Here is a 27,731-nt window from a genome sequence, read left to right as displayed (position 1 = left end):
TGCCTGAGGCTGCTAAAGGGTGCAATTGTTTGCATTGCTAAATCTCAAGTTATGCAAGAGTGAGGTTGATATTTCACCTAACGGATCTGCTTTGGATCTACCCATATCTTCATTGATTTCATGAGTGCTTCCATTTCCACCAATGTACATGCAAGAACTGAACAGTATAGACTGTTTGTAAGAGAGTTGACACACTGACATTACTCCAGCTCTTGACAAAACTCATTTAAGTTCTGATATAGCCCCTAAAATGATAATATCAATGATTTTGATGAAATCTCCATGTTAAAATATATCAACAATGTTATATAATAAAAGGCTGTATTCAAAGTACACGGTTCTTGCCTTTGGTTGAATTTATAAACTCTGTACTTTTCATCCCCTTCCAAGAGATCCTTAAGGTTTTCACTTCGTGATGTACGACTATGATCTGAAGAACTTAATACACCTGACACTGTATAACTGGAAGTTGATTGCATTCTGTTCCGCTACCATACCTTCTTTAAGGACTTCTGTTGCAGACAGAGCCTATATTAAGAAAAATAACATCCTAGTCAATGAATATATTTAAACCATCCTTTTAAGCTAATTGCAAGATTTGAGAGTTGAATTTCCTACTCATGCTTATATGATTCTATTGAGGTCAGATGCAACATCTAATGAGGTAAATATTGGCATTCATTTTCTTTAATAGTGTCCATATAGTGATGATGCCTTAAATAAAACATACAAATAGGTGCAAGGTTCTATCTGCAGGTGCTCTCTATTTCCAGCAGTCCTACACATTCTGGACCAGCAACAATTTGACACAGGCTTGCAATCATCTGATGCTAAATAGTGAATTTGATTTCTTTAGGAAAGCAATCAGTTGCAGGATCAAATGAATAGTAAAACTAAGTGTGAATTAATTATCATGTATTCTTCTAAAAGAGTACAAATGTTGAGGTTCTGAGAATATAAGGTTACCTTTCCATCGGTTAAAGGTACAACATCTCCAGTCAAAGCAACTCGATCTGGTGTCTGAAAGTTTAGAAGAAACAACTATTAGGTAGCTTTAGTTGAAAAAGATACCATTGAAGATTGATATTTATTCCAACAAAAATACCTATGATTCTGTATAAAAAAAAGTTCCTTTAGACTAATATTAGGCACAAAACATGTATCATTCAACTAGCTAATTTTGGAGAAGGGATACAACTCTACCTTATTTATTGATCTAAGTAAACCTTGCCAGTGGACCTGGAATAGGACTAGCCACAGAAAAAGAACCGCGTTCATCAACAATTAAGTTCTGCACATCAAAAAAACAAATAGCAGGATATGAACAAATAGCCAACATAATCCAATCTTTGTTTGTGGATACCTCAAAATTACTTAATTAAGCAATTAATGATATCAGAAGCAAAGCTAATCACTTGAAACAATATGAAATGAGCTCACTACATTATGCAACTCCTTCTCAGGTATCCAAATGTACGGCTTCCCTCTTTTGCATATGTACTTAATCTTCGACGTGTAAATGTCCTCCTTGCTAACACAACCATACACACAATACAACAAAGAGTTAACGTCTGAAACTAGCAGTCCCTTCCATTACAGACACCAAATTGTTACTAAACACCTCCACACAATAAGCAGACACCAAAACTTTGAAACCCTTTTGTCTCATTAATATAAAAATCCAACTCCAAGCTATTATCTACATGGTATATCTGTGACTCACCTGGTTTCCAATTTGAATTCTATCCAAGCATTAAGTTCTTTGCTAAACTAACCTAGCACACTGATCCTATACTCCCAAATATTGATTCTTCTAAATGTTCACTAATCACTTCACAAGCTTAAGAATTAAACATAATTGAAAGATCTGAGCAAATGGGTACCTTCCTTTAGCATCAGCCTTGATGGTATTACGCTGCCCTTTCCAATTCGCAGACAGTATACTCTGCCATAGTCCCAAACCAACTCAAACTCATTCTTCCAACACCAAAACTAATCAAATCAAATACCAACAACTTAAAACACCCACAAAACTAAAACACAAAACAAAACAAAAACAGGGTCACCTTGCATTTCTCAGCAAACGTCAGCACCGTCGCCTTGTTTGTCTTCATCAGTTGCTCTGCTGAACACCAGGTCAGGGTTTTAGGGTTGTGGGGGTTTTGGCCTTTTGACTAAAACGGTGCGTTTTGGTGAAGTTTTGGGCCGTCCCAAAACGCACCGTTTCACTTGGTTTGCGTAATAAAAGAGGAAGCTTTGGTTAAAGCGAAGGCCAGGAGTGAACTAAAGCTCGCGACTTTGGGATCTCTCCGATCTCCGGCGATGGATTCCGACGACCACCCATTCGAGAGAGAGAAGCACGTGACGTACCTGCAGATGATGTACCAGTTCCTCCCGCACCAGTACCAGACCCAAGAGATCAACCGTCTCACTCTCGCCTACTTCGTCGTCTCCGGCCTCGACCTCCTCCAAGCTCTCGACTGCGTACGTCATCGTCACTACGACGCCGTTTTGGGATTCAAGTTTTGATTTTTTTAAAGACTGATTGGGATTTGTGGAATGTTTCAGATTGATAAGAATGCGGTTGCGGATTGGGTTCTGTCGCTCCAAGCTCACCCTAGAGACGTTGACGAAGTCAACGACGGTATGATTTGAATTGAGCTTTTAAAATTAGTTTGAGCTTTAATTTTGTTGATTTGATGAATTAAAAAAAATAAAAATTGAGTCTTTGATTATGGTGCAGGGCAATTCTATGGTTTTTATGGTTCCAGAAGCTCTCAGTTTTCTCAAGATGATAGTAATGTGGTATAGACTCTGTACTATTATACAGTCTATTCTTAATCTGTTTGTTATTTTTGGTTGTTTAAGTGAGTTTTGATTAGTTAAGCTATAAATGTGTGTGTGTGTGTGTATGAGTTTGTGATTTTGAAACTGTGGTTACTTTTTTTGACAGGGTTTGGGTTCGAGTATCAGTAACTTGGCAAGTACGTATTGTGCAATAGCTATACTGAAGATTATCGGCTATGACTTGTCTAGTATCGACTCGGAGTTGTTGTTGAAGTCGATGAGAAACCTTCAACAGCCTGATGGGAGGTATGGTGAAAGTTGTAGTTTTATAGCTGGATGAACCTTTTTTTTTTTTTTACTTTCGGGGTGTTATGAGGTTGATTTACTGATTATTACAACTGAATGTGGCAGTTTTATGCCTATACATACAGGGGCGGAGACTGATCTTCGATTCATTTATTGTGCTGGTACGAGAGTAAAGGCAGTTATGAGTTTACTGTTTATGCTGTTGAATTCATTAGCTTTGACAATGTGGTATGAATTTTAGTTGGTTTATGTACCAGCTGCAATTTGTCATATGTTGGGAGATTGGAGTGGCATGGACAAAGAGAAAGCCAAGGAGTACATCATAAATTGCCAGGTCTGTCTAGCCGCTTTGATCTTAGGTACTTTGGCTTTAATCAGTACTTTGTCGTCCTCTTTGCATTGTATATCTTGTACTTAATAAATGATCAGTACATGAAAATTATGAATGTGTAGATTCTCATACATATCTGACCTTGATATTTCAGTCATATGATGGTGGATTTGGGTTGACTCCTGGTGCAGAATCTCACGGTGGGTTAAAACATATATTATGACATGCTTAACTATTTTCATTAGATAGTACATGTGGTCCGGTTGAATTATGTGATATTTTATTAAGTACTGGAAACTTGTTTTGTAATATTGATATCATGTCCTTAAAGATGATATCACTATGACATGTTGAATAGTTCAAAAATGCAATCAGAAATCCTAGACATACTGAGTGTTTCTCAAAACGGTTTTTATTGAGACAGTCTTAGGCTTCTCTTTGTAGTTATATGTACTTAATATATTTTGCAGGAGTAGTTATAGTATAAATATGTTGGTTTGCATCTGATTTCAGTAATGAGTTACTTGTGCTTGTTCACTGTTGACAAGAAAATAGCCATATCTTTCTGCTTCTGTTACCCTTCAGTCCCTTTCAGTTGGCTGTTTGTTGGTTTGTTTTTTGCTCGTGCCTTCTCCATGAGTAATTACTAAAGAGCAAATAGAATAAGAAAATTACTAGCTATCTTCTTTTTAGATCATAGAGTTCAACTCTGCATCTTCTCCAATGATATAATTATCTTTTGAGTGGCACAGGTGGTGCAATTTATTGTGGTATTACATCTCTCCAGTTGATGGGATTCCTTGAAGAGGATATACTTTCCAAAGAGGTGTCATCCTCCATAGTAAATGTGCCTATGCTGTTGGTTTGGTGCTTACAGGTTTATTTTCTCACCTAATCTCTTTAGCATTATCTGTTTCCTAGAGATTGTATGCTTTTAGCAGTCCGGCAAGTGAACAGTTGACAAGCATGTGGATAGTTAAAAGCTGTAAAATCTTCATGTATTCTGGAAGCAATGGTCCTGACTTTTGCATTCTCCTTCTTTAACTTTTATGTTCCTATTACCTTTTCTCGCATATCATTCATGTATGCTACTGCAGAGGCAAGCAGCTGATGGTGGATTCCAGGGTAGACCAAACAAGCGTAGTGACACATGTTATGCATTTTGGTATGTTGATGAAAATCTTGTGGATTCATATATAGAATATCTGGAATTCTGTAACATGACAAGGAATATATGTTTGTGTAGGATTGCATCAGTTTTGAAGATTTTAGGGGGGCACAAATTAATTGACCAGAAAGCTTTGCGTGGATTTTTAATAACTTGTCAGTCTGAGGTGCTTTGCTTTCTCTTTTTCTCATACTGACCTGTGATGATAGAAGAATGCACCTTTTTTTTTAGATTTGCCTTGTTATTACTTACATATGGGAAAAAAAAAAAGGGAGCTATTTTCTCAGGCATGATATAAACGATATTCTGAGGTTATTGATTATAGAGGCATCCCTTGTGGATTCTTTAAGTCATAAAAAGATGGCAGTTGCTTTTCATTTATTTGATACATCTTGCATACCTATTATTACTGCTAGAAATTCACTGAATATAAAGGGTTTCATGTTCTAAAAGAGCAAATTCAGACCTATACAGTTCATAAATAAGCCAAGTCTTTGCTTACTTGCATTTAAGCTCTCCACTAGATCAAATCAGTGATAATATGGAAGTTTGTGAATTTTTTTTTTTACCACGATTAATACTAGTATTGCTTGCAAACTCTCTGAGCTATGTTCATATATATGTTTCCAACAGTATGGGGGCTTCAGCAAATTTCCAGAGGACCTGCCAGATCTGTATCACTCGTATTATGGGTTTACAGCATTCAGCCTTCTCGAAGAACTTGGCGTCAATTCACTCTGTGTTGAGCTAGGAATGAAGGATCTTGCTGCCACAGGAATCTAATTTATTCTTCATAGTTGTCGCATTGCCACTATGTTTACCAGAGTGTTTAACACATACTCAATTGTGTTCATAGTAATTATCAGGAACTACATATATATTCATGTACTATAGAACGATTTTAAAGTACAGATTCTTACCGCAAATATATTTTTTGGAAGGATAAAGATTAAGATTTATGAAAGAATGACCTCCTCTCCCTGGATGCGAGAGTTGCCTTCTTTTTGTCTCTGTTCATCATGATTCTCTCTCCTCACAGAGCATAAAACTGCTGTACTGCAATTGGCTTTATAAATCGTTAATGTAATCTGAAGTGAAAAACTGGCTGCATTGCAGGTTTGCATTAGTGCTGAGATGCCTCCCTTAGACGTAAGAACAATTACTGGGGATTGAATATTGTGTAGTGAAGTGCAAGAAATTACATTTTTCACCGAGTCTTAATGTTGAACAAGCTCATACTCCGACATACTGATCTTCCAGGGTTGGTGTCCGAATACGTATACATAAAAGTCCTAAGGCTCATGATTTCAGCCAAGAATCCATAACCATTGCCCATACAAAAGGACAGTAAAAAAAAGTAAGAGCTTAATGATTCTTCAAGGTGGGAATATGCACCTTTCGGCAAATTCCCACAAGGCACTTTCACGGGCATTTGCTTTGGCTTTGTTCTTTGGGTAAAAGCCTAAAGGCATCTCTCTCATATCATCAACTTTTTTTTTTGGTTACACTCATATCATCAACTTTGTCATGTATTGCAGGATTTGCAGGTGCTATGCATCCCCTTAATTTAGTAAATAGTCATGTCAGCTTTAAAATTCTGTTTATTTAGTAACCTGGTAAATCCAGGTTTAAAATTAACTAAACCTTCAACACCTACCTAGTGGGGAAAGTTGCCAGAACAATGGACATGGCCACAATGATTGTTTATGCATTTTCTTACTCTGATAAAGCAGGAAATAGAATTTGTCTCAGAAGAAGTTTATGAAATTATAGTATCGTTTGAAGAATTGCTCTGTAGTATTCTGGAGTTTCAATAAGATGAAGATTCCAATGGAATTTTCGGTACTTGAACAGAGATGCTCAATAGTAGCAATTCAGTCACAAGAAGATTAGAGGAATCAGACAACTCAGGAGACATGGAGACTGAAAAAAAAAACAAACAAACTCCAGAGTCCTCCATAGGTCCCCCACTCACAGCAGACCCATATTTCACCATCATTTTCACAAATTGTTGTCCCCCCACTAAAAATCAAATCAAGATACACTGCACAAGGCATTACCATACTAAACCTAATCGTAAAAACCCTCTAAACACCACTAAAAAAACAAAGATAAAATCAAAAATTTAATTAATTAAATAAAAAAAGGAGGATCACAATGGTTCATGGAGCTCTAGTGTAAACTGGGCTTCTTGTTGATTGATGATCTGAATGCTGAAGGTGAAGTTGCTAGAGGGAGTACCTGTGAAGTGCCTGAATTGTGGTGTTGTAGATGATGAAGATGGTGATTGAGCTCTCTCTCTTTGTTCTTGTCAACAATAATGGTGATATAAGATCCATCTTGATCCTCATCCTTAAAGAACTTTGACATTGGAGCTTTACTAGCTTTACTTCCTTTATCTTCAACAGGTACATCAATATTCTGAAGACCCTTCTCAGCTTGTTCTTTTAATTTCACTCTAAGTTTCTCCTCTGCTTCCTGCAAGAACTTGAACTTTGGAGGAGGTGATGACCTTAACTTGTTGAACTCTGCATCACTCTTTGATTCGAAGAGAGGAGAACTGAAAGTGAATCCATGTTGGTTTCGAGAGTCCAAAGGAGTAAGTGGAGGTGTGCAAAGAGTTGGAGAGCCCAAAGGTGTCAAATATGGTGTCTCCACTGTGATAAGCAAATCACTCAGACTCTTACTTCTTGACCCCTTTTGGTTCCTATCACCACACCTAGACTTCCCATCTTCAGATTCCAAGTCCTCCTTAGTTTCCTCTACAATTGTGAAGAGGTGTCTTGGTGGACCAGAAGCACATTGCAGCCTCATAAGCTCTGCATCCAGCTCATCTTCTTCGAAGGGTTTGAGCAGCAAATCATTGTTTCTTGCTGTGTGCATATGAAGCTGAAGCTGAGCACTTGGTTCATGGACAAGAGTGTCAGTGATTCTGAATGAAGAACATAGGTGTTGGGGGCTTTGAGCCATGTGGCTCAAAGACTTAGAAGTCCTTCTCCAGCAGAACATGTAGAACACCTCCTTTGATGGACTGCTGTAGTCATCTTCAATTTCTCTGTTGGTCAGCCTCTTCTTCCACCAAAGCAAGTAGTAAAGCTCAGCAATTAGAGCCAAGAATAAGCAGCCAAAAATCACACTCAAACCAAGTCCTACACTACTCAAAGATTTCATTTTTGCCTCCAAATCTCATCAGAAAACCACTAATATCACCTTTAAAGACTCAGCCTTTTTTCACTCTAAGCATTTCACCAAACACCTGCAGGAGAGTAAGCAAACCATACAGAACACCTCCAATCTTCTCTGAAAAAGAAAAGCTCAATAACCCAGATATGTGTTTTACCAGTTCTCTTTACTTTGCATGCTCACTACCTTACCCACAAGCTAAAACCATCACCTAAAGACTAAAGACCTTCTCTTTCTCTCCAAAATCACACCCTTTGAATCATGATTACAAAAGCTTCTTGCTTTTAACCAAATAAATAGTAAAGACTAAAACTGGCCCAGATAGCACATTGAGAAAACCCCAAAGTTAACCAAAACTAGACCATTAAAATCAAGAAGAAAATAAAACTGGGAGCTCTGAAATTAACAGAAGACTATGAAAGTGGGCAAATGGCCAGATGGCTTCACTAGTTTTATGGCGGAGAGGACTCGCTCCCTTCGAGAAATGCTCACATGGGAACACAAAGACAAAGACAGTGATATGTCATTTGATTTGATTAGATGCTAATACACCTCTCTAAATTTCCCAGCTTTACTCATAGACATAGGTTAGCATCTCATTCATATTGTAGCAAATTAGAGTAGAGAAAAACATCTACTTTATTAATTAACTGAAAGTATAACTTTAGTTCTGTACCTTAGTATCCTTCTTCTTCTTTTTTAATCAAAGTGTACCTTAGTATCCTGGGCAAGAATGTTAATGATTCTTGTGTCTTTGACTCCCAGTCATAATGCTAATGACCTTTTATCTTATATAACTGGGGGTTGACACCCCATGATTAAAAGATCTTAATCTTCTGACAAATGCACATTCCCTTTCTGTTTCCTCAGAATAAAATATACTGCCAATCATTTTGAGACCATATACAGATACTGATAATTTATGTACCTCAGCATTAGAAAACGAAATGGAAAAGGAAGAATAATAATCCCTTATTTTTATCTTGAATATCATCAAGTGTAACACCCTTGCCTGTAGTTTGCTGGAAACAAGTGGGCATTCAACAGAATCAATCCATATGATCTTATGATTGAAACTTTGGGACCATGTTTCTAATAATTCTGTGTGCATATTTAGATACCAACCATAAATTATTTCATTAGGCATGTAATGGTCTACCCTAAAGAAGTGTAATAATAAAGGGGGTGTATTCAATTAGGATTCTATAGGATTTTCTTGTATTTGAAGAATCTTTTGAAATCTTATGGTATTCAATTAAGATTTTAAACAATCCATTAAAATCTCAAGGTATTCAATTAAGATTTCAAAAACTCTTATGAATTCTGGTGGTATTCAAAAATCAATCGATTTTGAATGATTTCATTTATTAGTTGATTTTGTTGGATTTTGAAGTATTTTTACACTATATCATGCTTGTTAGAAATCAAGCATCTAAACATGAGATTTTGATGTATTCTCTCTCTCTCTCAACAAGATCGAAAATTTTTATGTTCTTATTTTAATCATGTGTTTTATTTTAATTGCTCAAATCAATTTTATGGGTTTTTCTTGTGATTTGGTATAATTGTTGTAGGCAAAAAAGAAATGATGGTTGTTTTTATAATTGTACTAATAGTTGCAATAAAGAATGTCGTTTCGATAAATTTTCTCCTGAAATAGAAAATGATGAAGAACTTGATATGGAAGACGAGAATCTTGAACTACTTTCTCAAAGTCAACTACAACAAAGAGCAGAGGCTAATGCTTGGAAACTATTGCTGAAGCTATGTGGGAAAATAGACAACGGAATGGTGATAATGAAAGTCAAGAAGATAACAATGATATTGAAGGCAATGCGAATGAAAATAATGAGGACAATGCGAATAAGAGGGATCATAAAGACTATGATGACAATGAGGTCGGAATGAATAAGTATGCAGCCTCTTAATGTACTTTTCTAATTATCTTTGCAATTTTCACTATATAATATTTGGTTGTTTTTATATTTTTATTATTTTGTAAAATACATTATTATTTTGTAATTTGTTAAAAAAGAAAATCAACTTATTAATTCTCCATGTTCTATATTTTATTATTTAATAATAATATAAAAATCATACATGCACTTGTGAAATCCAAGCAAATCAAGACAAATCTGGTCAATACAATACAATGAAATCTGACTGAATCTATGTGGAGTTGAAATAATCTATGGATTTTCAGAATCCGTTGATTATAATAAATCAATCAGAATCATTTGAAATCAGAATTGAATACACCCCCCTAAGTCACATTACCGATCATATCTCGCCGGAAAAATTCATGCAGTGCCTTGGGCCTAATGTGGTATTTTGTAATATGGACTTAACAGATGACCCCATAGAGTCATAGTCTGCAATGTAACTCTGGGGTGTCATTGGGACATTCAGACATTCAGTAGTAATGTTCAGGCCCAATGTCATTGCACATCTTCCACACCAGAATGTATTGCAAGGTCGAATGTTCTCATGTCACTGATCGATGTCATTATATAACATCGAAGGATGAAAAGACAATGCCAATATCTTTTTAGGAATATGTTCTCTAAAATTATGTATATCTTTTACATGTGAAATTGGTTTCTTTGTGGAGTTTTATTAAAATTGACACATATTCATCAGATGAAAGCACGATCAAATAAATATAGAGTTTTCGAGATAAATTAAGCAATACAATCAACATGTCAACATTTTCATAATACTAATTCGTGTATATTGTATGTACAAGTTTGTTTGAGTTTAAATTAGATTTCGGTCCATCATTTCGAGTGGATCATCGATGAGCTCGTTATTACTTACAAGTGGTGTCAATCCGCTTTTCTCATTATGTCACACGCTGAACTTGTGTGGGAATGATTTAGATCAATGAGCAACTACCTTCTGTGCCAGGCAAGTAGTGTTAGTGGAGAACGATCCATGCTTGTTTGCTTTTCAATTTACATAAGCAAAATGGAATCTTAATAACTAGTTATATAAAAGCTGCCATGGACGGCTCTGTAAAACACACCACACAACATAAATGCTTTTCTTGCTAGCTACCCTAGCTATCACTTATCTTCTTATTTAATAATTTTCCACCTTTTTAGTCACTGATTTAGATGATTAGGGTCATTATCAAATTCCATTGGATTATAACAAGTATCCGACTTACACCCTAAGCACTTGACTTATAGTGAAGGTACTATCCGGTACATTACCAACTCCATACGGTTGATAATTCCGTCCTTCATTTAATAATAAAAAATCAATAATTCGTCCAAAAACCAAAACAATGAAATTAGTATTAAGAAGATAGAGCATTCTAGAACGCGCCTTCGCTCCATGAGCCCAACAATGAAGATTACTTGGCTAGTCTAGCCATGTGTTGAAGTTGTTGTAATAGTGGGCACGAGCTTAGTGTATGGTGGCTAGTAAAACACGATGTCATTCATGAAGGGTAAAGGGAGACTATATGTACTAGTTACCTAGTTTGTGTTTCCAATTCGATATCCTTTACACAAATGTATGGTCTTCAGAGATGTATGTTGACAAGTTGGATTCGTAATCAGTTACACTAAGACAAACAATTGTAATAAGATCGAATATATTCGCGAGATCATGGATGATCATATAACTAGTTCTATTTGGTTTATTTTTTTTAAAACCAAATATCTTGAAAATATCTAGAGAGATCAAGTAGTGATGAACTTGGGTTATCAAATAAGGGAGGTGCCGAGGTGGTGCGATAAGTAGACTTGGAGTTTGGGTGTGAGCCGTGTCGCACCGCGTCCTCTTCTTATCTTTGACGACTCTTTTTTGACAATTATGTGATACGTGTGATAGACATCAAGATTTCGAAAAGCCATATTACGTGTCAACCTCTGTTATGATAAGCTACCCTCATTTGTAAACGACGCCGTCAGTCTTCCTCCTAACGGCAATGTTGTTAACCGGTAGGCCTCTTCAGCTCAACATATATGTCAAGCTATTTCATTTTAGTTTGTACAAATCTTCGTGTTTTTTTCTTCTCTTCAGATAAACTATTCTATCGTTTCCTTTCAATTTATAAAACGAATACTCTTTTATATAAGTGATGTGAAAAAAGTTGCACAACCTAATTTGAATCAACCACTAAGTCTAACAAAAACTCAATTAGCATATACATTCATCGCTGATTAGTATCTCAAAACTAAACACTACACTAACTCAGTTAAACGACCATAAAACGATACAGGTTAATGTATTGTGAATTTGTGATGCGTATATATGTCGTCACATGAATCAACTTTCTTTATGGTACTTGCAACTAAGGTTCATTTTCACAAAATGTTATCAATTAAAACCGAAATTCATAGAGCCTATAAGGAAACATTTTAATCAATAAAAGGTCTTTCAAAAAATCATGATAATACCTTAAATGGCTTGTGTAACATCATCTCAATTCTCAAGCATAAAAAAAACATGATTCATCGGTTAAGTTCGACTTACGTTGCCATGCACTAATTAGAGTTAGAATTCCAGGTGTTTGGTCGGGTCAAACTCATAACCGTCCATTAGGTCTCATCATCCGACCCTGGCCCGACCTGCCCTAATGCAAGTGCCGACCTAAGCCTTTTTCAATTAGGGTAGGGTAAGGGGTGTGCAAATAAAGCTTGACCCTACCCTACAACACAGTCATAATTAGCATTTTAGGGCCAAATCCGGCCTGACCTTAAAAATCCGTCATTTTTTGCCCTAATAAGAATATATTTTCTATTTATTAAATATGTTTCTTCTATTACATATATAATAGATTTTATCTTTTTTTAATTGATTTTATAAGTTTTATTTATATTTATGTTTGTTAAATAACCCTTGATTTTGAGTAAAAATTTATTGAATATATGAATATAATCACTTCGGTTTATATTTATAATTTTCTTAGCTAAATTTATCATATATATATGTATGTAAAATAAAATTATAAGTTAAAAAGAAGAGTTTTATATTAGGTGTATAATTATATACCTAAATATTGAGGAAAAAAATAACTTCAATATATTTATTTTAATTTTTTTTTAATAAACATAACGTGATGTCCGACTTAGAGGTAGGCCAAATTCGACCATACCCTTTTTAGCCTTAAAGGAATAAGCCAGTAGGACGGACGAGGGCCTCTAAATTAAAGTCTTGACCCAATCCTAAATTTTCTTGACTCGGTCACTCAGTCCTATCTTAAATTCTAAATTTTTATGATAAGACTAGCCCCGGCCGGACCATGATGACCCCTACCGTCCATCTGAACCCACTAAGGTCCAACTCCAAAAGAGACGCCTGTTTTGACCCATCTCGGGCACATAATTCACCGCTCACCGTTATCCAAACGCCGTCACACTCAGCTGCTAACCGGTGCAGGTCTCTTCTCCTTAACTCCGTCTCCTTAAACGGTCTCCGTTATCTCCACCCCCATCTCTCTCTTTTCTTTCTCTCATTCTCTCTCAATTTTTGAGGCTCTGATTGCAATTTTCCTCTGAAGCTGTTAGTTTCCCCCAAAGCTTCCTCTATAGGTAAATCCTCCAGAATATCTCTTTGATTTTTTTCTTTCTCATTTGGGTAATTTTTTTTTTGGGTTTGTTTTTGCTTTGAATATTGATATATTCTCATATACATTTTGGGAATATATTTTTTTAGGGTTTTTATATCTGGGTCTGTTTGTTTGGTTGATATGAAGGTGGGAATTGGATATGTATTGGAATATTGGATCTTTGTTGTGTGTGGCCTTGTGAAAGTAAGGTTCTGTGTTGTGTGTTCTATTGATATGGTGGAACTGTTGAAGCTTTGTTTTTGTTTTATGGGTTATGAGTTCTGTGTGAAGAAAAATGGAGGGATTGGGTTGTAGTGAAGTTCTTTGCTTGCTTTGAATATGGTGTTATTGGTTTTGTGGAGATACGGTTGTGATTGAGTTTTGTTGATTTGTTATGGATTTCAGGTGGTTCTTGTATTGAGATTGTGATATTTTTTGTGCTTCAATGTGGATTGGGATTGAGTGATGGGTGTGCAACTGTTTGGATGATTTGTTTGTGGCTGTGTGTCATAAGGAGGATTTGATTGCGGATTGTGTGGCGGATCTGCAGTCTTTGTTGGTTCATTTTGATGTGTTAAAGTGAGGTGAACAATGTTTGAATAGTGGGTTTATGACTTGTAACCCAAAAGCAGGAGAAGGAATTGGCTGATTTGTGGAGAATCATGGGGGAAGCTCTTCTCACTACTCTGTCCATCGAGAATTCCCATTTGTCTACATTGTTGTCGATGGATTCAGGTTCTTTGGCACATGATGAATTGGAGAGAGAGATGCATCGGACTTTCATACTTTCACGCCCTCCTGATATTAATCTCCCGTTGCTGTCTGAACCAAGCCCGCCTCCTCCAGCTTGGAATGATTCATGTGACATCTTAGACGTAGGGCTTGGGTCTCAAGTTTATGAGGCTGAGGCAACAATCAGTCTCCCCAAAGTGGCAAGGAAATGCAACAAGAGACTTGACAGTGTTTGGGGTGCATGGTTTTTCTTTAGCTTCTATTTTAAGCCTGTTTTAAATGAGAAGTCCAAGGGCAAGATCATTCGGGACAGTAATGGGGTGTCGGGGTACGACAAAACAGACTTGCAGCTAGATGCTTTCTTGGTGCAGCATGATATGGAAAACATGTACATGTGGGTTTTCAAGGAAAGGCCTGAAAATGCACTGGGGAAGATGCAGCTGAGGAGTTACATGAATGGACATTCTCGCCAAGGAGAGCGCCCTTTCCCATTTAGTGTGGACAGGGGTTTTGTGCGGTCTCATCGAATGCAGAGGAAGCACTACAGGGGCCTCTCTAACCCACAATGTGTGCATGGGATCGAAATTGTTAGGACACCCAACCTCATGTGTCTTGATGAGGAAGAGAGGAAGAGGTGGACAGAGGTTACAGGCCGAGATGTAAACTTTTCTATCCCGCTTGAAGCAAGTGATTTTGGTTCTTGGAGGAACATACAGAATCCAGAATTCGAGCTTGAGCGGCCTGCCCCTCCATCAAAGAACAATATAAATTCCCACCAGAGAAAATTGCTCGATGGTACTGGTTTGAATTTGTCAACACAACCATCAGACCATGGAAACAGTGATGGAATGGACCTGTCACCAGTCTGCAATAAGAGGAAGAAGGAACTTTTTCCGCATGGCAATGATAATGATTGCTGTTTATCCAATAACCAACATTTTGACAGAGTTTTGGATGGCAAAATCCACACAGATGAAACATCCTGGTTTAGCGAATTTAGTGGGGCGATGAAGAATGCTTCTGGGCCAGTTACAGCTGCAAAGTCTATATACGAGGACGATGAAGGGTTTTTGGTCATTGTCAGCTTGCCTTTTGTAGATCTTCAAAGGGTTAAAGTCACTTGGAGGAATACTAATTCACATGGGATCGTAAAGATATCTTGTGTGAGTACAGCATGTATGCCATTTATTAAGAGACGTGATAGAACATTTAAGCTAACAGATCCAGCACCAGAGCACTGTCCTCCTGGGGATTTTGTCAGGGAGATTGCTCTTCGTACCCGCATTCCCGAAGATGCTAAACTGGAAGCCTATTGTGATGAGACGGGAACAATGCTTGAAATTATGGTGCCCAAACGCCGTGTAGGACCAGAAGAACATGAGGTCCGTGTGTGCCTCCGCTCCTCTCCCTGGAACGAAAGGGAGCATTTGTTGACCTGAACGAGGCATTAATATGACAGATGCAATAAACTTTTTTTTTTCTGTTTCATTGTTTTTAACTTGATTCCGCCGAGGAAATCTATTGGAATGAAATCTGATTTTTTTTTCTTTTCAATTAGAAAATTTAAACTTTAAACTCCTAGAAAAAGAAAGTAAAAGTTTGCGTCGTTTTCTTTTCCTTTTCCATACTGTTTAGCGAATTGATGTTGGTTCATATAGATGTCGATTTAGCCGTATGTCCTTTGCTTGTAGCTTTGCCCTGAAATTTTCTGGTGAGGGAGTTCAACACTATTATAAGTTTGCATTCCCGTATTGTGCTTGGATTGAAGGTTCTTTGTATAAATGAAATGCTTAAGTGTACTATTCCCTCATCTGTGTATCTTTTCGTTTCCTCTGGAGTTCCATTTGCCGATTTGGCTGTAGATAGCAGGCATTTGATTTTTTTTTTTAAAAGGACACTACCTTGTAATGTGTTTAAAAATATAACACTAGCTTGTGCAGCTTTTTTTTTGGTCTGAAAGCTTGTGTAGCGTTGTAGAAAACTGTTGGCGTACTTATTTATTCTGCTGTTAAGATATCTGAACAGATTCTGCAGAGAACGGGAATAAAGCCAGCCTTTCCCGTACTCATCTAATTTATGAAATAAAACCAAGACGAAATTACCTCATGTTGCTGTTGACTCAATGATGAGGAGAATGCATATGCAGGTCGACATAATATTATAACATATATATATATATATATATATATATATATATATATATAACCGAAGAGCTAGCCCAGATATAGAATACGATTATACATTCCTGCTGCCACTATGTAATAAATAGGTTGAATATTAGTGCAACTGCAAAGCAAATGATCATGAACTCATTCGCCTGATGTAGTCCCAAAAAAGCTTTGGAACCATTTCAACTCCAGCTTCCTTAGCATAATGCCCCCCGGGCGGCCTCTCATTCATGGCCGGATCAATGGTGGTGAGTGCTGATTTCCCATGGGGTTTGGCCCTGATGGGACCTTGTGAACATTCTTTAAGGCAACGAGCTTCCTGGAATTGAGCTGTTATCACAGAAACAGCCACATATGTCCATCTTCTTAACTAGAATGTTGTCTGAGTTGACATATCATATAAAAAGAAAAGAAAAAAAATCAACAGTAGTAGAAGTAGACGCACCCAAGTAGCTAGGATGTGTTTTGTGGCCATCATACTCTTTCCTGTTGGTGCAACTTGAAGATCAAGTTCTGCAACAAGAGAAAAAAAATGAGTGAGCATACTAACTTGTCTCGCTTTTCATTCATACGCCAACGTAGCAAAAGATCATTAAAACTGTTTATAACTGTTGTATACAAACATCACATAGTCGCATGTAATCTGTCACGCGTAGATTGCTTTGCGAGAGGGACAATGCAGGGACAATGCATACAACAGTTAGGGGCTAGAACATTTCTAGTTCATAGCACAATACCAATAAAATTAATAAGCTCTTGCCTGCAGACTCTACATCTATGGCCAGAGGAGCAGTGGAATGACTTGGAAGAGATGCTATAAGCAGAAGTATTGCATAACCAATGGATACTTGTTTCCTCTTCATCTTTGGCTTAACTGTGGCTCTCTCTGCATGGAAGAATTGGAAGTGCTGCAGAAGTACATTTATAACTGATTCACTTAGCCACTAATCATATCTTTGTTTGAAAATATTGAAATGCCATCATAAAGCTATCTGGGAATCCAATGCCACATATATACACAAATCCAAATTTCCAATCATCCAAAGTTAATAAGCAGCTTGTCATGTTGTGTTTACTACTCAAGTACTCATATTATTCCATAGCTGGTACTGGATTGTCCTCCATATATATGTAACAACCAAAGCCATTAATCCTCTCCGGCTCTTTCAATAACAACAGTAGCACAACGTAGAATTACTGTGTATCCAACTTACTAGTTAATGAGTGCTGAACTTAGGGCAGAAGATCTTTCACCATAGCAATGATGATACATGCTCCAAAGAGACAATTTGTAATGAATTAGTACTGTTAATATGGGACATGATTTTCTGTCTGGTGTATCATTTTAGGGTCGATCTTGATTATATTCTGATTTGGCTAACTTTTTCTTGCTAAAAGTGTCTTGGCGCTTCTCCATTTTTCTCCTAATATGCTTGTGGGTGAAGTTACTCCTCTAATTGTTGTTGGACATGAACTCCAATATATCCTGCTAGCCAGCTTATTAAAGCTGTTATCAAAATTGTGTGAGAGAAATTTCATATCAAAAATCTAAAACTTGGCCTTGATTGCTGCATTATGCTACTTCGCTCTTTTACTGTCAGATATCTAAGTAACTAAGGCTTCTTTTTCTCGGAATCCATCAGAAGGCCACATTTGCATCAGTTGATCATTCTTGCCATTACCTGCATTGTTTTCCAACAACTTCCTCTAGGTCGTTTCTCCTGCTTGTGTTTTGAATTTTTGTGATCACTCTAAGCCACTTTTGTGACTTTTTCCGATAATCACTGCAAAACATCCAATAAAGAAAGAAACATTTGCGGGAATAGAAGTGTTCCTATATATATATATATATATATATATATATATTGCAATGGACACATATACATCAGCGCACTATTGGCCAGTCATACAAAAGAAAGGCACACTGTAAATGGAAGTCGGAGGTGACCAAAAATGGAAGGGCACACTGCCACTATTCTGTTTTCTTCTTTGGTCAGCCTCATGCTTTGGGGCAGTGAACTACTATGCATCATGATGCAACATAGCCTCTCCAGCTATATTCTTCCCCATAAAGAATGGAACACCGGACCCTCCATTCTAGCTGACCTGAAAGCCTGAATGCAAGTCTACACAAATGAGAGGTCGATCCAATTACGCACCAAGACAAACAATGACATTAGGATCGTACGTTTTCTTTTAGATTCTTAATTCTTATACCCTTGACCACTGAGCAATATTGAATCCATCCATTGAAGGTACGTAGTGATGTATATAAAAACGATCGTAGTGTAAAGTCAGCAAACGAATACGCATGTATAAGGATAAAGAGAGGTGGGCGTTATTGCTCGTATGCTCTACTTGCAAGTCTCATGTGAAATGTGTTCAGGACAACTCATGATCACCAACAGGAATAAAGTGATCCAACATTGCTGTTCTTCAATCGCTTACCACATTTGGTGGTTCTCCGGTGCTAGCATGGGCACATTTTTGGTCATTTCAATGGTAGGGATACAGGATCCTTTAGGATAAACACTGATAAAGAGTGAGAGATCTTGTAGGCAGTGTTGACGTGAAAGAATGTTTATTTTCTATGAAAGAAGGTTAGAGGCTTTGTAATTGTAGAGTAATTATTATGTATACCCGCTACTCACGTGTTGTACACAACCAATCATATTACGTCATAATATAATTAATATGCACGCGGTGAAAATGACAAAAGTTTATTTACATGTAAGAACCAATCAGAAACAATCACAGTAAAAAATTGACCAATAACATTAAGATGGTACGTCACATGGGATATGTGACATATATATATAATAATTTATCTGTAATTGTAATATGTTCCCGCTAAGAGTATTTATCTCACTCTTTAGCTCCATGTTTGAATTTAAGGAAATGAACTCGTCTCGTGTCATCTAAAAGTCAAATTAAGTTGAAATTGACACTTTAAACATTCTAATTCATTGATATTTATAAATTTGTCACACAATATAGCATTCTACTATGTGATCTCCAATACTCATTATTTACTCAAATTATAATATCACAAAACATTATATTCAAATCAAAACATGTCACACAAATAATAAACAGTCACATCCTCGTTTTTCCCACGCCTTTCACAATACAGACTTCTAAAATTGCCTTAATGCCATGTAGTCACATTCTCGTTTTCTAAGTACAATAACGACTTTTAGAATCACCTTAATCCATATTTCGATCCAGCCACTAGTAAACAAAACATCCCTTCTTCCATCACTTCATTTGAAATCCATCTTCTCTAGAGTTCATGTTGGACCCGATTTGTATAAAAATACAAAAACTAGTATCACCAAACCAATATTGTTTGAGATTTTGTTCTTGGGTGGTATCCCTAATCCAAGTTGGAACTATATAGGCTAATGGGTCGGCATGTGGCATGTTAATATTTTGGCAGCAAGCATCAACACAAATAGTAATACTCCTCTCCTCTAATCGTTCGGTTGGTTCCTTTGTAAATTCGCTTATTAACAATTTCTGCCTCATCATTTTGGTGCTCTCTCTCTCTCTCTCCTATAAAACCCAACACCCTTCTTTTGTTTTTCATCCCAATAAACCATCCATTCTCCTCAATGGACGCTCCTGTAACCCAAGCCAGTCTCCTCCTCCAAAAACAACTCAAATGTCCCAAACCCAACCATCCACTGTTTTCGTTTGTTGTTTTCTCGGTGTTGTTTGATTGTTTTAACCTATGTTTGTTTTGTGTTTTGTGTATATGTAGATCTTTGCAAGCACCCAGTTGATGGATTCTCGGCTGGTTTGATCGACGAGGCTAATATCTTTGAATGGAACGTCACGATTATTGGTCCCCCTGATACTCTCTAGTATGTATTCTGAAAACCTGAAAGCTTGTTTGTGCTTATATCATGTGTTTGTGTTTCAAGTTTGGTTCTTTTTTAATTGGCTTTGATTGAAGATTGTTAAAAGTTTTGGTGTGTTGTCTTGTGTTTTCTGCATGTGGGTTTTTTGTTCATTGTTTTGAAATAGAAGAAGCACGAGTTTGTGAATGCATGCTGTGTGGTTTTGGTTTTTCTACTATTGATGGTGTTATTTAATTGTGCATTCTCTTGTGATCAAAATCTTCATTCTTAATCAATGTTGGATGTTTAGTTTGTTCTGTTGTTCGATAAGTATAGATATTTTGGGCCAATGAATGTTGAACTGACCCAATTGGCTCTTTATGCGATTTGGATTTGCAGTGATGGTGGTTTCTTCAATGCCATCATGAGCTTTCCATCAGATTACCCAAACAACCCTCCTACAGTGAAGTTTACCTCAGAGATATGGCATCCCAATGGTAACTACTAGTCTTCTATATGTGCTTTAGTTTAATTGCTCATTGCATTCTAGTTTATTAGTGTGCCATTTTGTATTCGTGAATGTTTCTGTATTAATGCAGTTTACTCGGATGGGAAGGTTTGCATTTCAATTCTTCATCCCCCTGGTGATGATCCTAATGGCTACGAGCTTGCAAGTGAGCGCTGGACTCCAGTCCATACAGTATGTGCTTGACTTGTATTTTTTCCTGTTGTTAAATTGTTTGTTGTGCTTCCCTGGAATGAAAGGCTTGTAACTCCTGGTTGATGATTCACTTGTTTGGTTATAGACTTGTAGAACTATCTGACCTTTATATAAAGCTAGAGAAATTCTGTAGATTTTACCATCTGATTGCAGTTATCGGTTGTAAAAATGAACATGGGATTCTATGCATGCTTAAGCGTGGGAGTTGGAAGGGTCATGACTCATTATTTCAAGCTGAGTTTTAAGCTTCAAATTGCAGTGTTTTAGGTGCTGATGGCAAAGTTGGGATGTGCAGTACAATTTTAATCTATTGCTCTGTTGTTGAGACCATGTTTATCTCATGCGAGACACTGTCATTGATATTTTGAAAACTGGGCTACAAAAAGCTGAAGCAGAGAGTCATTAGGGCAGCTTGGTCTCAATATATCAATTACCATGTCTAGCACGAGATGACATTCTGGTCTCTTTCAATGCAATAGACTTATTATCTCTAGCTGATCGCAAAGTTGGGCTGTGTAGTAAAACTCTATAAGTAATTGTTGATAAGAGTTGGTCTCATGAGAGATACCGTCATAAATATCTTGAAAATTGAGCTGAGAGAAGCTAAGGGAGCTGAGGAAGAGAGTATTAAGCTTAGTTTCGATATATCTATGGCGGCATCTTTTGCGAGATGGGACACTGTTCTCTTACATGTCGATAGGAAACCCCTATTTTTACTTTGATTGCTTCTGTTGCACACCATCTTGATTTACAGTTTGATTGATATTGGTTTACATTTGTCTAAGCAATACAACCAAGTTTCTGTTGTCTTGTCCTATACACACAACTGGCAGATTTTATTTTATTTATATTGTTCTATAAATTTAGTGAGTAGTAAATATGCTTTATTCCCCTTTTATTGTAGTCTACTGACTGATTTGTTAATGTGCAGGTTGAGAGCATTGTGTTGAGTATAATATCAATGCTGTCAGGCCCTAATGATGAATCTCCTGCAAATGTTGAAGCTGCGGTATGTGATGCTTCTTTTTCTTGTAATCTGTTATTGACTTTGATTACTATCAATTGACATTTACTACTAGGCACTAGCCAAAGTTCAGTATTGATTTGTGGAATAGCAATGTAAAATAATACAGTGCTTGTGTTCTGTAACTTAGCACTCTGTTGATAAGATAGTTCTGAGCGATTTTCAGTACGCCCTCACAATATTCACAGATGTTAATGCTTGCTTTGGTACTCCACTGTCAAATTTAACTATGAAAAACAATTGTATGTAGCTATGAGATTTTCTGTCTTAACTTTTTCGTTCCTGAACAGTGCTTAAATATGATTGTTACTAATGCCCATTGGGCATGGATGCGATAGTTTGGACTTTGGAATGAATAATGTACTGCTGATGTGTATAACTTGTGTTAGTCACATTTGTTTTAGCTATATGGCTTCCTGACATGTATTGGAATTTTATCAATTGTGTTTTTGTCAGAAACAATGGAGGGAAGATAGAGACGGATTCAGGAAGAGAGTAGGCCTTTGTGTGAGGAAGTCTCAAGAAATGCTATAACCCATCAGATAACATTCGGCCAGAAGTACTTTTTGTTTAATCATGGAGTCAGCTGTCTGCAAGTAGATCATTCCATTCCAATTTCTATTTGATCTTGATGGTTTGAAACTGCTGTTTTGTTATTAGTTCAGCAATGAGGATTGGAAATTTATATAAAGCTCTTTTTGATGTTAGAATTGTGTGGCTTGTCTTTAAAATCTTTTCAAGTCCTCGTTACTGGTAGTGTAAACTGTAAAACAGGATTTGCAATGTTTGTTATGGGAAAGACATTGAAAGGTAAAATGTAATACCAGTCAGACTTGAAAACCTTATCGATCATGAATTCATGATTGGAGGTTATCAACTAAAATTAAACAAAGCCAATGCTTAACAGCAATAGTATGAAGTTGGTCAGGTGTCTACAAATTTAAGGGACCATAGATTTCTGGTTTGACAAGAGAAAGAAATGTGAAAGGCGAGGATGATATGGACCAAAAGAGTTTTTTTTTCACGAAAATGGATTTCTTCCAATTTATTGACTGTCACGAGATCGCTATTGGTGCTATCATCATGCCTTTGAACACGACGTGCATGAAATCATTAATCATTTTCAGTACGATTATGAACACGCATCTTTATCCAGGTCTACTATCATTCACATAACATGAATATGTGATAATGAATGGGATATGTATACATATAAAAGTTAACCAAGGTTTTTCATATGTGCAAGCTGTTTTTGCCGTTTATCGAATAGGGTTTTGGTGAGGGAGGGTGGAGAGCGATGGGTCAAAAGTTGCGTTGTAATTATGATTTTATGACTTCTCCGTTTGAGTTTATGTTTCAATATATTTATAATCTTGTTTCAAGATATTAGTGAAAATTAATCTAACTTGAGATGTAGTAATAGTTTGGGTAGAATGTGTTCAATGGTTTTGGTTTGATTGCTTAACAAAGCCGGAATTGCTATTGAACCCACATATATCAAATATATTAAGATAATTTAAATATGATATCATTTCTTATACAAAAAGATGATCGTAATTGAAAACTTAATGTATAAATTACAGATCTACGCAATTTAGAGTTAAAAAAATGTGTGTTTGGTGTAAATTAATTACCTAAATGGTAATTGAAATTTAAAAAGATAATTTTATTGAAAGTCAAACAATTAGATAACTCAATTATTTGCATCTTTGATTAAACTAAACTAAAGAAAGCTATTTGAAGCAAACAAATTAAATTCCACATATAAATCTTCTTCAGCGGTTTTACTAATCGACGACATTTCTTGGTGATACGGATCGCAACAAAATCGATAATAATTGAATAGCTAACTAATTTTCGACTCACAAAAAAGAAATTATATTTCAAATCCAAAAAAGGAGAAAAAAATTTAAAAGGTTAGAGGAAACAGAGCAGCAGAGAGAAAAAAAGGAGAAAAGCAAAAGCCCCCACCCTACTGCTTGCTGCTGTCTCTGGTTCTCTTCTTGTTTTATCATCTCTATCACTCTCTCTCTCCCTCCTTCTCTCTCTCTCTCTCACCAACACACCTTCCTTCCTTTTTTAGTCTTTTAGAGCTTTTCATCCTCTCTTTTTCTCACTCTCTCACACTTTCCCTCGCTCTCATTTTCTCTCTCAACTCTCTACTCTCCCCATCTCAGGCCTTATCCCAATTCCCATGGAACCAGTCTCCTCTTCCTTTCCCGTGACCACCCCTCTCCCCCCTCCACCATTTCCACCCTCAAAATCCCCATGAATCTTTCTCCCCACTCTCTCTCAACCCTTCTTCCTCCTCTTCTCCTCCTCCTCCTCCTCCTCAACCACCACCATGAGCTCCTCCGCTCACCCCCAAAACGGCGCCGAAATCATCTCCACCCACCACCTTAACTTCCAGTCCACCGTCTCCCTCCGCAAGCTCCGCCGCTTCAACTACCTCATCCTCCTCTTCCGCATCGCCGCCTTCAGCTCCTCCCTCGCCTCCTTCGTCTTCATGCTCTCCACCTCCCGCTCCCCCGACCCCTCCTCCCCCCGCTGGTACCACTTCGACGCCTTCAGGTGCACTCCTCTACTCTCGTTTCCATAATCTTTAATTTCAACACTTTCCCTAGCTATCAAATCAAAGACTTCGCCTATTGCAAAAAACAAAAACACCCACAGTTCAATTCAATAGAGAAAATAACAGACCGCTTGTCGCTGTTTAACTCTAGCGATTTGGTTGCTAGGCTATTGAGATAGTAATAATTTATCCGAATTTATGCGAAAACCATCGCAGGTTAGTGGTGGGAGCGAATGCGATTGTAGCGATGTACTCCCTCTTCGAAATGGTGGCTTCAGTTTGGGAGATTTCAAGAGGCGCCACACTCTTCAGCGAGGTGTTACAAGTCTGGTTCGACTTTGGCCATGACCAGGTTGTTCCAAATTTCTCTCTTTTACTCTTTTAAACAGTTTTAATGGTTTGAATTTAAATGTAATTAATCGTGGAGGGGGATTAACTGAGGAGGTGGTGATCGTGTAGGTGTTCGCGTACCTGCTGCTCTCTGCAGACTCGGCGGGAACGGCGCTGGCAAGGGTTTTGAAAGGGATGGACACGTGTACGGAGTGGAGCGCGTTTTGCATTGAGACGGACATATCGATCGCCCTGGGGTTTGTCGGGTTTTTGTTCCTGGGCTTTTCGTCCGTGCTCTCGGGTTTCCGGGTCGCCTGCTTCGTCATCAAAGGCTCTCGTTTTCATCTCTAGAGAGAGAAAAAAAATTGAGGAATATTTGGGTAGAGTCAGGGTGTTGGGAGCTTTACTGTGTTGCCCTACTCTTGATTTGTTCAGAAAGAGGGATTGACTGATGTGACGTGGGTGATGACGGTGGAGGGGATTCAGTAGTGGGCCTGGGGGTTAGGTTTTTCTTTTGTTCATGTCTTCATGAGTAGTTTGTGGAAGTGACCAGAGGATGATGATGATGATGATGATGAACTGTTTGTGTATAGAGGGAGAGTCATGTATTCTTCTATGCATTTTGCTAATTACTCTACTCAAATTTATGGGGGGCTTCATTCCCATTGTTTACATATCAAAGAAATTCTAAGAAGTATTTGCCAAGTGTTTCCTCCTTGAGCAAATGCCTATTTCACTCACCATATCGATTGTTCCGATGAAATTTTGCGTGCATTACGATTAGTATAAGTCACAGACAAGTGCAAATTGAATTAGAAGTGTGAGGACATAATAGGAAGCTGATCAATCCTAAGGCAGTAAGAAAGGTTTGGGTGTTTCTAACAAAATTCATTAATACATGTATCAACTGGGTCTATTGTGGAGCTCAGATGGTGTCTCCATTAGCAGATACAATATCAGAATCCCATACACTTAGTTGCCTTCGTATTTTGGGTCTGCCGTCACGTAGTGATAAGCGATTACCAGGAGAAATATGAACATGCCGAGAACATTGGCTATTATGCCCAGTTGATGATCATCAATCATCTGTAGAAAGACAAACATAAATCCTTGAATTAGCGTTACGATATCAAACATCACAGCATCAAAACAATGAACATTTTAAGGCTAGAAGCAGGTCATTGCATTCAACTGTAGTCCAATGTCGCACTCTAACGTTAGAATTTTAGAAATTTCTATTACTCAGCTTTCAATATTGTATACTAACAGAGTACAAAGTGCACATATATACAGAAACAGACACAGCTACAGAGGTCTGAGAAGGCGTCCTCAGATATCGAACTTCCAGTCAAATGTTATTTAAGCTAAATTGAGCAAATTGTAAACTCTTAACATATCTGCATAGATGTTGATAGGCTACCAAGGCACCTTGAGACATTGTAAACAAAAAGTATGTGAAGAGGCATCTTCAGTCATGGGTATATATTCCTATATCATGCCTCTTTTGGATGAATATATTCAATCCTATCATTTCTTCTTTCCTGCTTCTATTTGTCGAAATATTGTTAACTACTTTCTGGAACCATCTCCAACTATAAAGTCACTCTACTTGATCATGATTTAGCATCGAATGGCAAAATGAAAGTCACTTCCCATATTCTCTGTCATCTTAGGGCATTTCAAGTACTTTTCCCAAACAGGAGATAGGCAGACTCAAGTAATCTGTATTTGTCATGAACAACCAAGTACCTAACATTATTTAGCTACAATTGGCTCACTACTTATGCGTTAGAAAAAGCCAGTACTGAGAATAAGCATCTCCGAAGAGACTTTCTCCAAGTATCTGAAACTCTTTTTCGATACCTATGCATCAACGACAACTATACCGCTTTCACTCTTGATACCTTAATGCTGTGTCATCATCATGCAGCCAAAGCATTAACCCATAGATATGCTTCGAACAAGTACACAATCAGAATCAGCTCAGTTCTCACTTATCCTAACTACTCAGCAAACATATCCAAGGACCCCAAATGTATATAACTCACAAAATGTCTTTTTCACTAGAACACTAGCAATTAACACGAAAAACAAACTCTCTAAATTGTTCTTCAGCGAGAAATTCAACTTGTGCACATAAAAAACAAGACTCTAAAAATGGAAAGTAGCATGATCACAGTGGGAATCGAACCCACGACCTTTAGAGTCGGAGTCTAACGCGATATCCACTCCGCTATGTGACCATAAGGTGTTGTTTCCTCCTGCATTTTCGCCTATCTACCAGTGAGCTAGGACAAAATCTCACAAAAATCGACCAAACCTTCTCAGGGTTCTAATACCACACTAACAACCAATATAAAAACATGTATTGGTTGGTATATCAATATAGCTAAACATGATTCTAGAACCCAGATACGTGAAATTATGAGCGATTCAAAAGTGGGTATTGATCAGAAGAATGGTGCGTGTCAGTGTGATTGTGATCTGGGATTAGATAGAGAGATGGGAGTTTTACCTTGGTGAAGATCAGAAGCGAAAAACGACGAGAGGCGGGAGGAGCAGATCTTGGATGCGCAGACCAGCGAGGAGTGAGTCGCGAGTGAAGAAGAGAAGAACCGCGGTTTTTTTCAACAACTGGCTCCGTCAGTTGACTTAAGTCTGGGCCGGTGGTTTTGGAGTAATAGGTACCATACAGCCCATTTGGGATTTCTTGTAATTAATTTTAAAAAAAATCTATTTTGGGTAGGAGAGAAACATGTCACAAAATTTGTTTTGTCACGTGATGAGGCACCCCTCAACCTGTTCAACTTGTGTGACATGATTCATCTCTTCATGAAGAATGGAAATAAGCTAGTATAATGAAATGAAATTATGTAAAGTTGAAAGAGATTTGGGTAATCGATGGATTTTTGAATTGTGGAGTTATGTGTGTGTCGGACTTACATTGATGTGCATTGATCGAATTTAAGCCAAATTCCGGTTACAATATAAACAAGCACCTGAATAT

The 27,731-nt window shown here is 37.4% G+C and overlaps 7 protein-coding genes, 1 long non-coding RNA gene and 1 other non-coding gene across 10 annotated transcripts; 4 read left to right on the top strand and 5 right to left on the bottom strand.

Moving 5' to 3' along the window:
- Positions 1-96: 96 nt before the first annotated feature.
- LOC126803398 (uncharacterized) lies at positions 97-2,120 on the bottom strand. Its single transcript, XR_007673119.1, has 6 exons — positions 2,067-2,120; positions 1,884-1,945; positions 1,441-1,531; positions 1,204-1,291; positions 967-1,020; positions 97-528 (listed from the first exon to the last, which is right to left on the bottom strand). It is a non-coding gene; the product is annotated as an uncharacterized LOC126803398 (long non-coding RNA).
- A 111-nt stretch (positions 2,121-2,231) lies between these two features.
- On the top strand, positions 2,232-5,571 carry LOC126803396 (geranylgeranyl transferase type-1 subunit beta). Its single transcript, XM_050531205.1, has 11 exons — positions 2,232-2,484; positions 2,569-2,644; positions 2,744-2,805; positions 2,954-3,093; positions 3,199-3,254; positions 3,351-3,427; positions 3,579-3,624; positions 4,177-4,301; positions 4,522-4,589; positions 4,671-4,758; positions 5,226-5,571. The coding sequence occupies exons 1-11, from the start codon at positions 2,323-2,325 to the stop codon at positions 5,373-5,375; spliced, it is 1,050 nt and encodes a 349-aa protein (XP_050387162.1). The 5' UTR covers positions 2,232-2,322; the 3' UTR covers positions 5,376-5,571.
- A 1,122-nt stretch (positions 5,572-6,693) lies between these two features.
- Positions 6,694-8,494, bottom strand: LOC126803397 (uncharacterized). The gene has a single exon (XM_050531206.1). The coding sequence runs from the start codon at positions 7,761-7,763 to the stop codon at positions 6,765-6,767; it is 999 nt and encodes a 332-aa protein (XP_050387163.1). The 5' UTR covers positions 7,764-8,494; the 3' UTR covers positions 6,694-6,764.
- A 4,710-nt stretch (positions 8,495-13,204) lies between these two features.
- LOC126802015 (uncharacterized) lies at positions 13,205-15,874 on the top strand. Its single transcript, XM_050529531.1, has 2 exons — positions 13,205-13,318; positions 13,741-15,874. Exon 2 carries the CDS (start codon positions 13,998-14,000, stop codon positions 15,504-15,506), a length of 1,509 nt encoding a protein of 502 aa, XP_050385488.1. The 5' UTR covers positions 13,205-13,318; positions 13,741-13,997; the 3' UTR covers positions 15,507-15,874.
- Positions 15,875-16,266: 392 nt separating this feature from the next.
- LOC126803262 (uncharacterized) lies at positions 16,267-17,110 on the bottom strand. Of its 2 annotated transcripts, none has more exons than XM_050531050.1 (3): positions 16,996-17,110; positions 16,681-16,748; positions 16,267-16,565 (listed from the first exon to the last, which is right to left on the bottom strand). In XM_050531050.1, exons 1-3 carry the CDS (start codon positions 17,096-17,098, stop codon positions 16,464-16,466), a joined length of 273 nt encoding a protein of 90 aa, XP_050387007.1. In that variant the 5' UTR covers positions 17,099-17,110; the 3' UTR covers positions 16,267-16,463. The 2 variants fall into 2 exon arrangements, with proteins under 2 accessions (XP_050387007.1, XP_050387006.1); XM_050531049.1 differs by having other exon boundaries at positions 16,267-16,554.
- A 2,691-nt stretch (positions 17,111-19,801) lies between these two features.
- Positions 19,802-22,595, top strand: LOC126802294 (ubiquitin-conjugating enzyme E2 7-like). Its single transcript, XM_050529904.1, has 6 exons — positions 19,802-19,901; positions 19,999-20,101; positions 20,477-20,574; positions 20,677-20,777; positions 21,730-21,807; positions 22,279-22,595. Exons 1-6 carry the CDS (start codon positions 19,850-19,852, stop codon positions 22,354-22,356), a joined length of 510 nt encoding a protein of 169 aa, XP_050385861.1. The 5' UTR covers positions 19,802-19,849; the 3' UTR covers positions 22,357-22,595.
- A 1,284-nt stretch (positions 22,596-23,879) lies between these two features.
- LOC126802369 (CASP-like protein 4C2) lies at positions 23,880-25,263 on the top strand. The gene is made up of 3 exons (XM_050529989.1): positions 23,880-24,393; positions 24,611-24,746; positions 24,854-25,263. The coding sequence occupies exons 1-3, from the start codon at positions 24,167-24,169 to the stop codon at positions 25,073-25,075; spliced, it is 585 nt and encodes a 194-aa protein (XP_050385946.1). The 5' UTR covers positions 23,880-24,166; the 3' UTR covers positions 25,076-25,263.
- Positions 25,264-25,558: 295 nt separating this feature from the next.
- LOC126802370 (dolichyl-diphosphooligosaccharide--protein glycosyltransferase subunit 4A-like) lies at positions 25,559-27,355 on the bottom strand. Its single transcript, XM_050529990.1, has 2 exons — positions 27,240-27,355; positions 25,559-25,810 (listed from the first exon to the last, which is right to left on the bottom strand). The coding sequence occupies exon 2, from the start codon at positions 25,808-25,810 to the stop codon at positions 25,697-25,699; it is 114 nt and encodes a 37-aa protein (XP_050385947.1). The 5' UTR covers positions 27,240-27,355; the 3' UTR covers positions 25,559-25,696.
- On the bottom strand, positions 26,895-26,967 carry TRNAR-CCG (transfer RNA arginine (anticodon CCG)). The gene has a single exon. It is a non-coding gene; the product is annotated as a tRNA-Arg (tRNA).
- Positions 27,356-27,731: the final 376 nt, after the last annotated feature.

This window comes from Argentina anserina, chromosome 7 (genome assembly GCF_933775445.1).
Source record: "Argentina anserina chromosome 7, drPotAnse1.1, whole genome shotgun sequence".
In the NCBI taxonomy this organism is placed as follows: Eukaryota; Viridiplantae; Streptophyta; class Magnoliopsida; order Rosales; family Rosaceae; genus Argentina; species Argentina anserina.
This window is presented reverse-complemented; position numbering and strand designations above follow the sequence as displayed.

What these genes read in the sequence shown, in the direction of transcription:
- LOC126803397 (XM_050531206.1), bottom strand. Translation starts at nt 7,763, where the DNA reads ATGAAATCTTTGAGTAGTGTAGGACTTGGTTTGAGTGTGATTTTTGGC.
- LOC126802294 (XM_050529904.1), top strand. Translation starts at nt 19,850, where the DNA reads ATGGACGCTCCTGTAACCCAAGCCAGTCTCCTCCTCCAAAAACAACTC. An exon ending in GCTGGACTCCAGTCCATACA is followed by an intron (nt 20,778 to 21,729) that starts GTATGTGCTTGA and finishes GTTAATGTGCAG; the next exon opens with GTTGAGAGCATTGTGTTGAG. An exon ending in CTGCAAATGTTGAAGCTGCG is followed by an intron (nt 21,808 to 22,278) that starts GTATGTGATGCT and finishes TGTTTTTGTCAG; the next exon opens with AAACAATGGAGGGAAGATAG.
- LOC126803396 (XM_050531205.1), top strand. Translation starts at nt 2,323, where the DNA reads ATGGATTCCGACGACCACCCATTCGAGAGAGAGAAGCACGTGACGTAC. An exon ending in CTCAAGATGATAGTAATGTG is followed by an intron (nt 2,806 to 2,953) that starts GTATAGACTCTG and finishes TTTTTTTGACAG; the next exon opens with GGTTTGGGTTCGAGTATCAG. An exon ending in TGTTGGTTTGGTGCTTACAG is followed by an intron (nt 4,302 to 4,521) that starts GTTTATTTTCTC and finishes ATGCTACTGCAG; the next exon opens with AGGCAAGCAGCTGATGGTGG.
- LOC126803262 (XM_050531049.1), bottom strand. Translation starts at nt 17,098, where the DNA reads ATGAAGAGGAAACAAGTATCCATTGGTTATGCAATACTTCTGCTTATA. An exon ending in CATAGATGTAGAGTCTGCAG is followed by an intron (nt 16,749 to 16,995) that starts GCAAGAGCTTAT and finishes CTCTTGTTGCAG; the next exon opens with AACTTGATCTTCAAGTTGCA. An exon ending in AACACATCCTAGCTACTTGG is followed by an intron (nt 16,555 to 16,680) that starts GTGCGTCTACTT and finishes GCTCAATTCCAG; the next exon opens with GAAGCTCGTTGCCTTAAAGA.
- LOC126802369 (XM_050529989.1), top strand. Translation starts at nt 24,167, where the DNA reads ATGAGCTCCTCCGCTCACCCCCAAAACGGCGCCGAAATCATCTCCACC. An exon ending in TACCACTTCGACGCCTTCAG is followed by an intron (nt 24,394 to 24,610) that starts GTGCACTCCTCT and finishes AAACCATCGCAG; the next exon opens with GTTAGTGGTGGGAGCGAATG. An exon ending in TCGACTTTGGCCATGACCAG is followed by an intron (nt 24,747 to 24,853) that starts GTTGTTCCAAAT and finishes GTGATCGTGTAG; the next exon opens with GTGTTCGCGTACCTGCTGCT.
- LOC126802015 (XM_050529531.1), top strand. Translation starts at nt 13,998, where the DNA reads ATGGGGGAAGCTCTTCTCACTACTCTGTCCATCGAGAATTCCCATTTG.
- LOC126802370 (XM_050529990.1), bottom strand. Translation starts at nt 25,810, where the DNA reads ATGATTGATGATCATCAACTGGGCATAATAGCCAATGTTCTCGGCATG.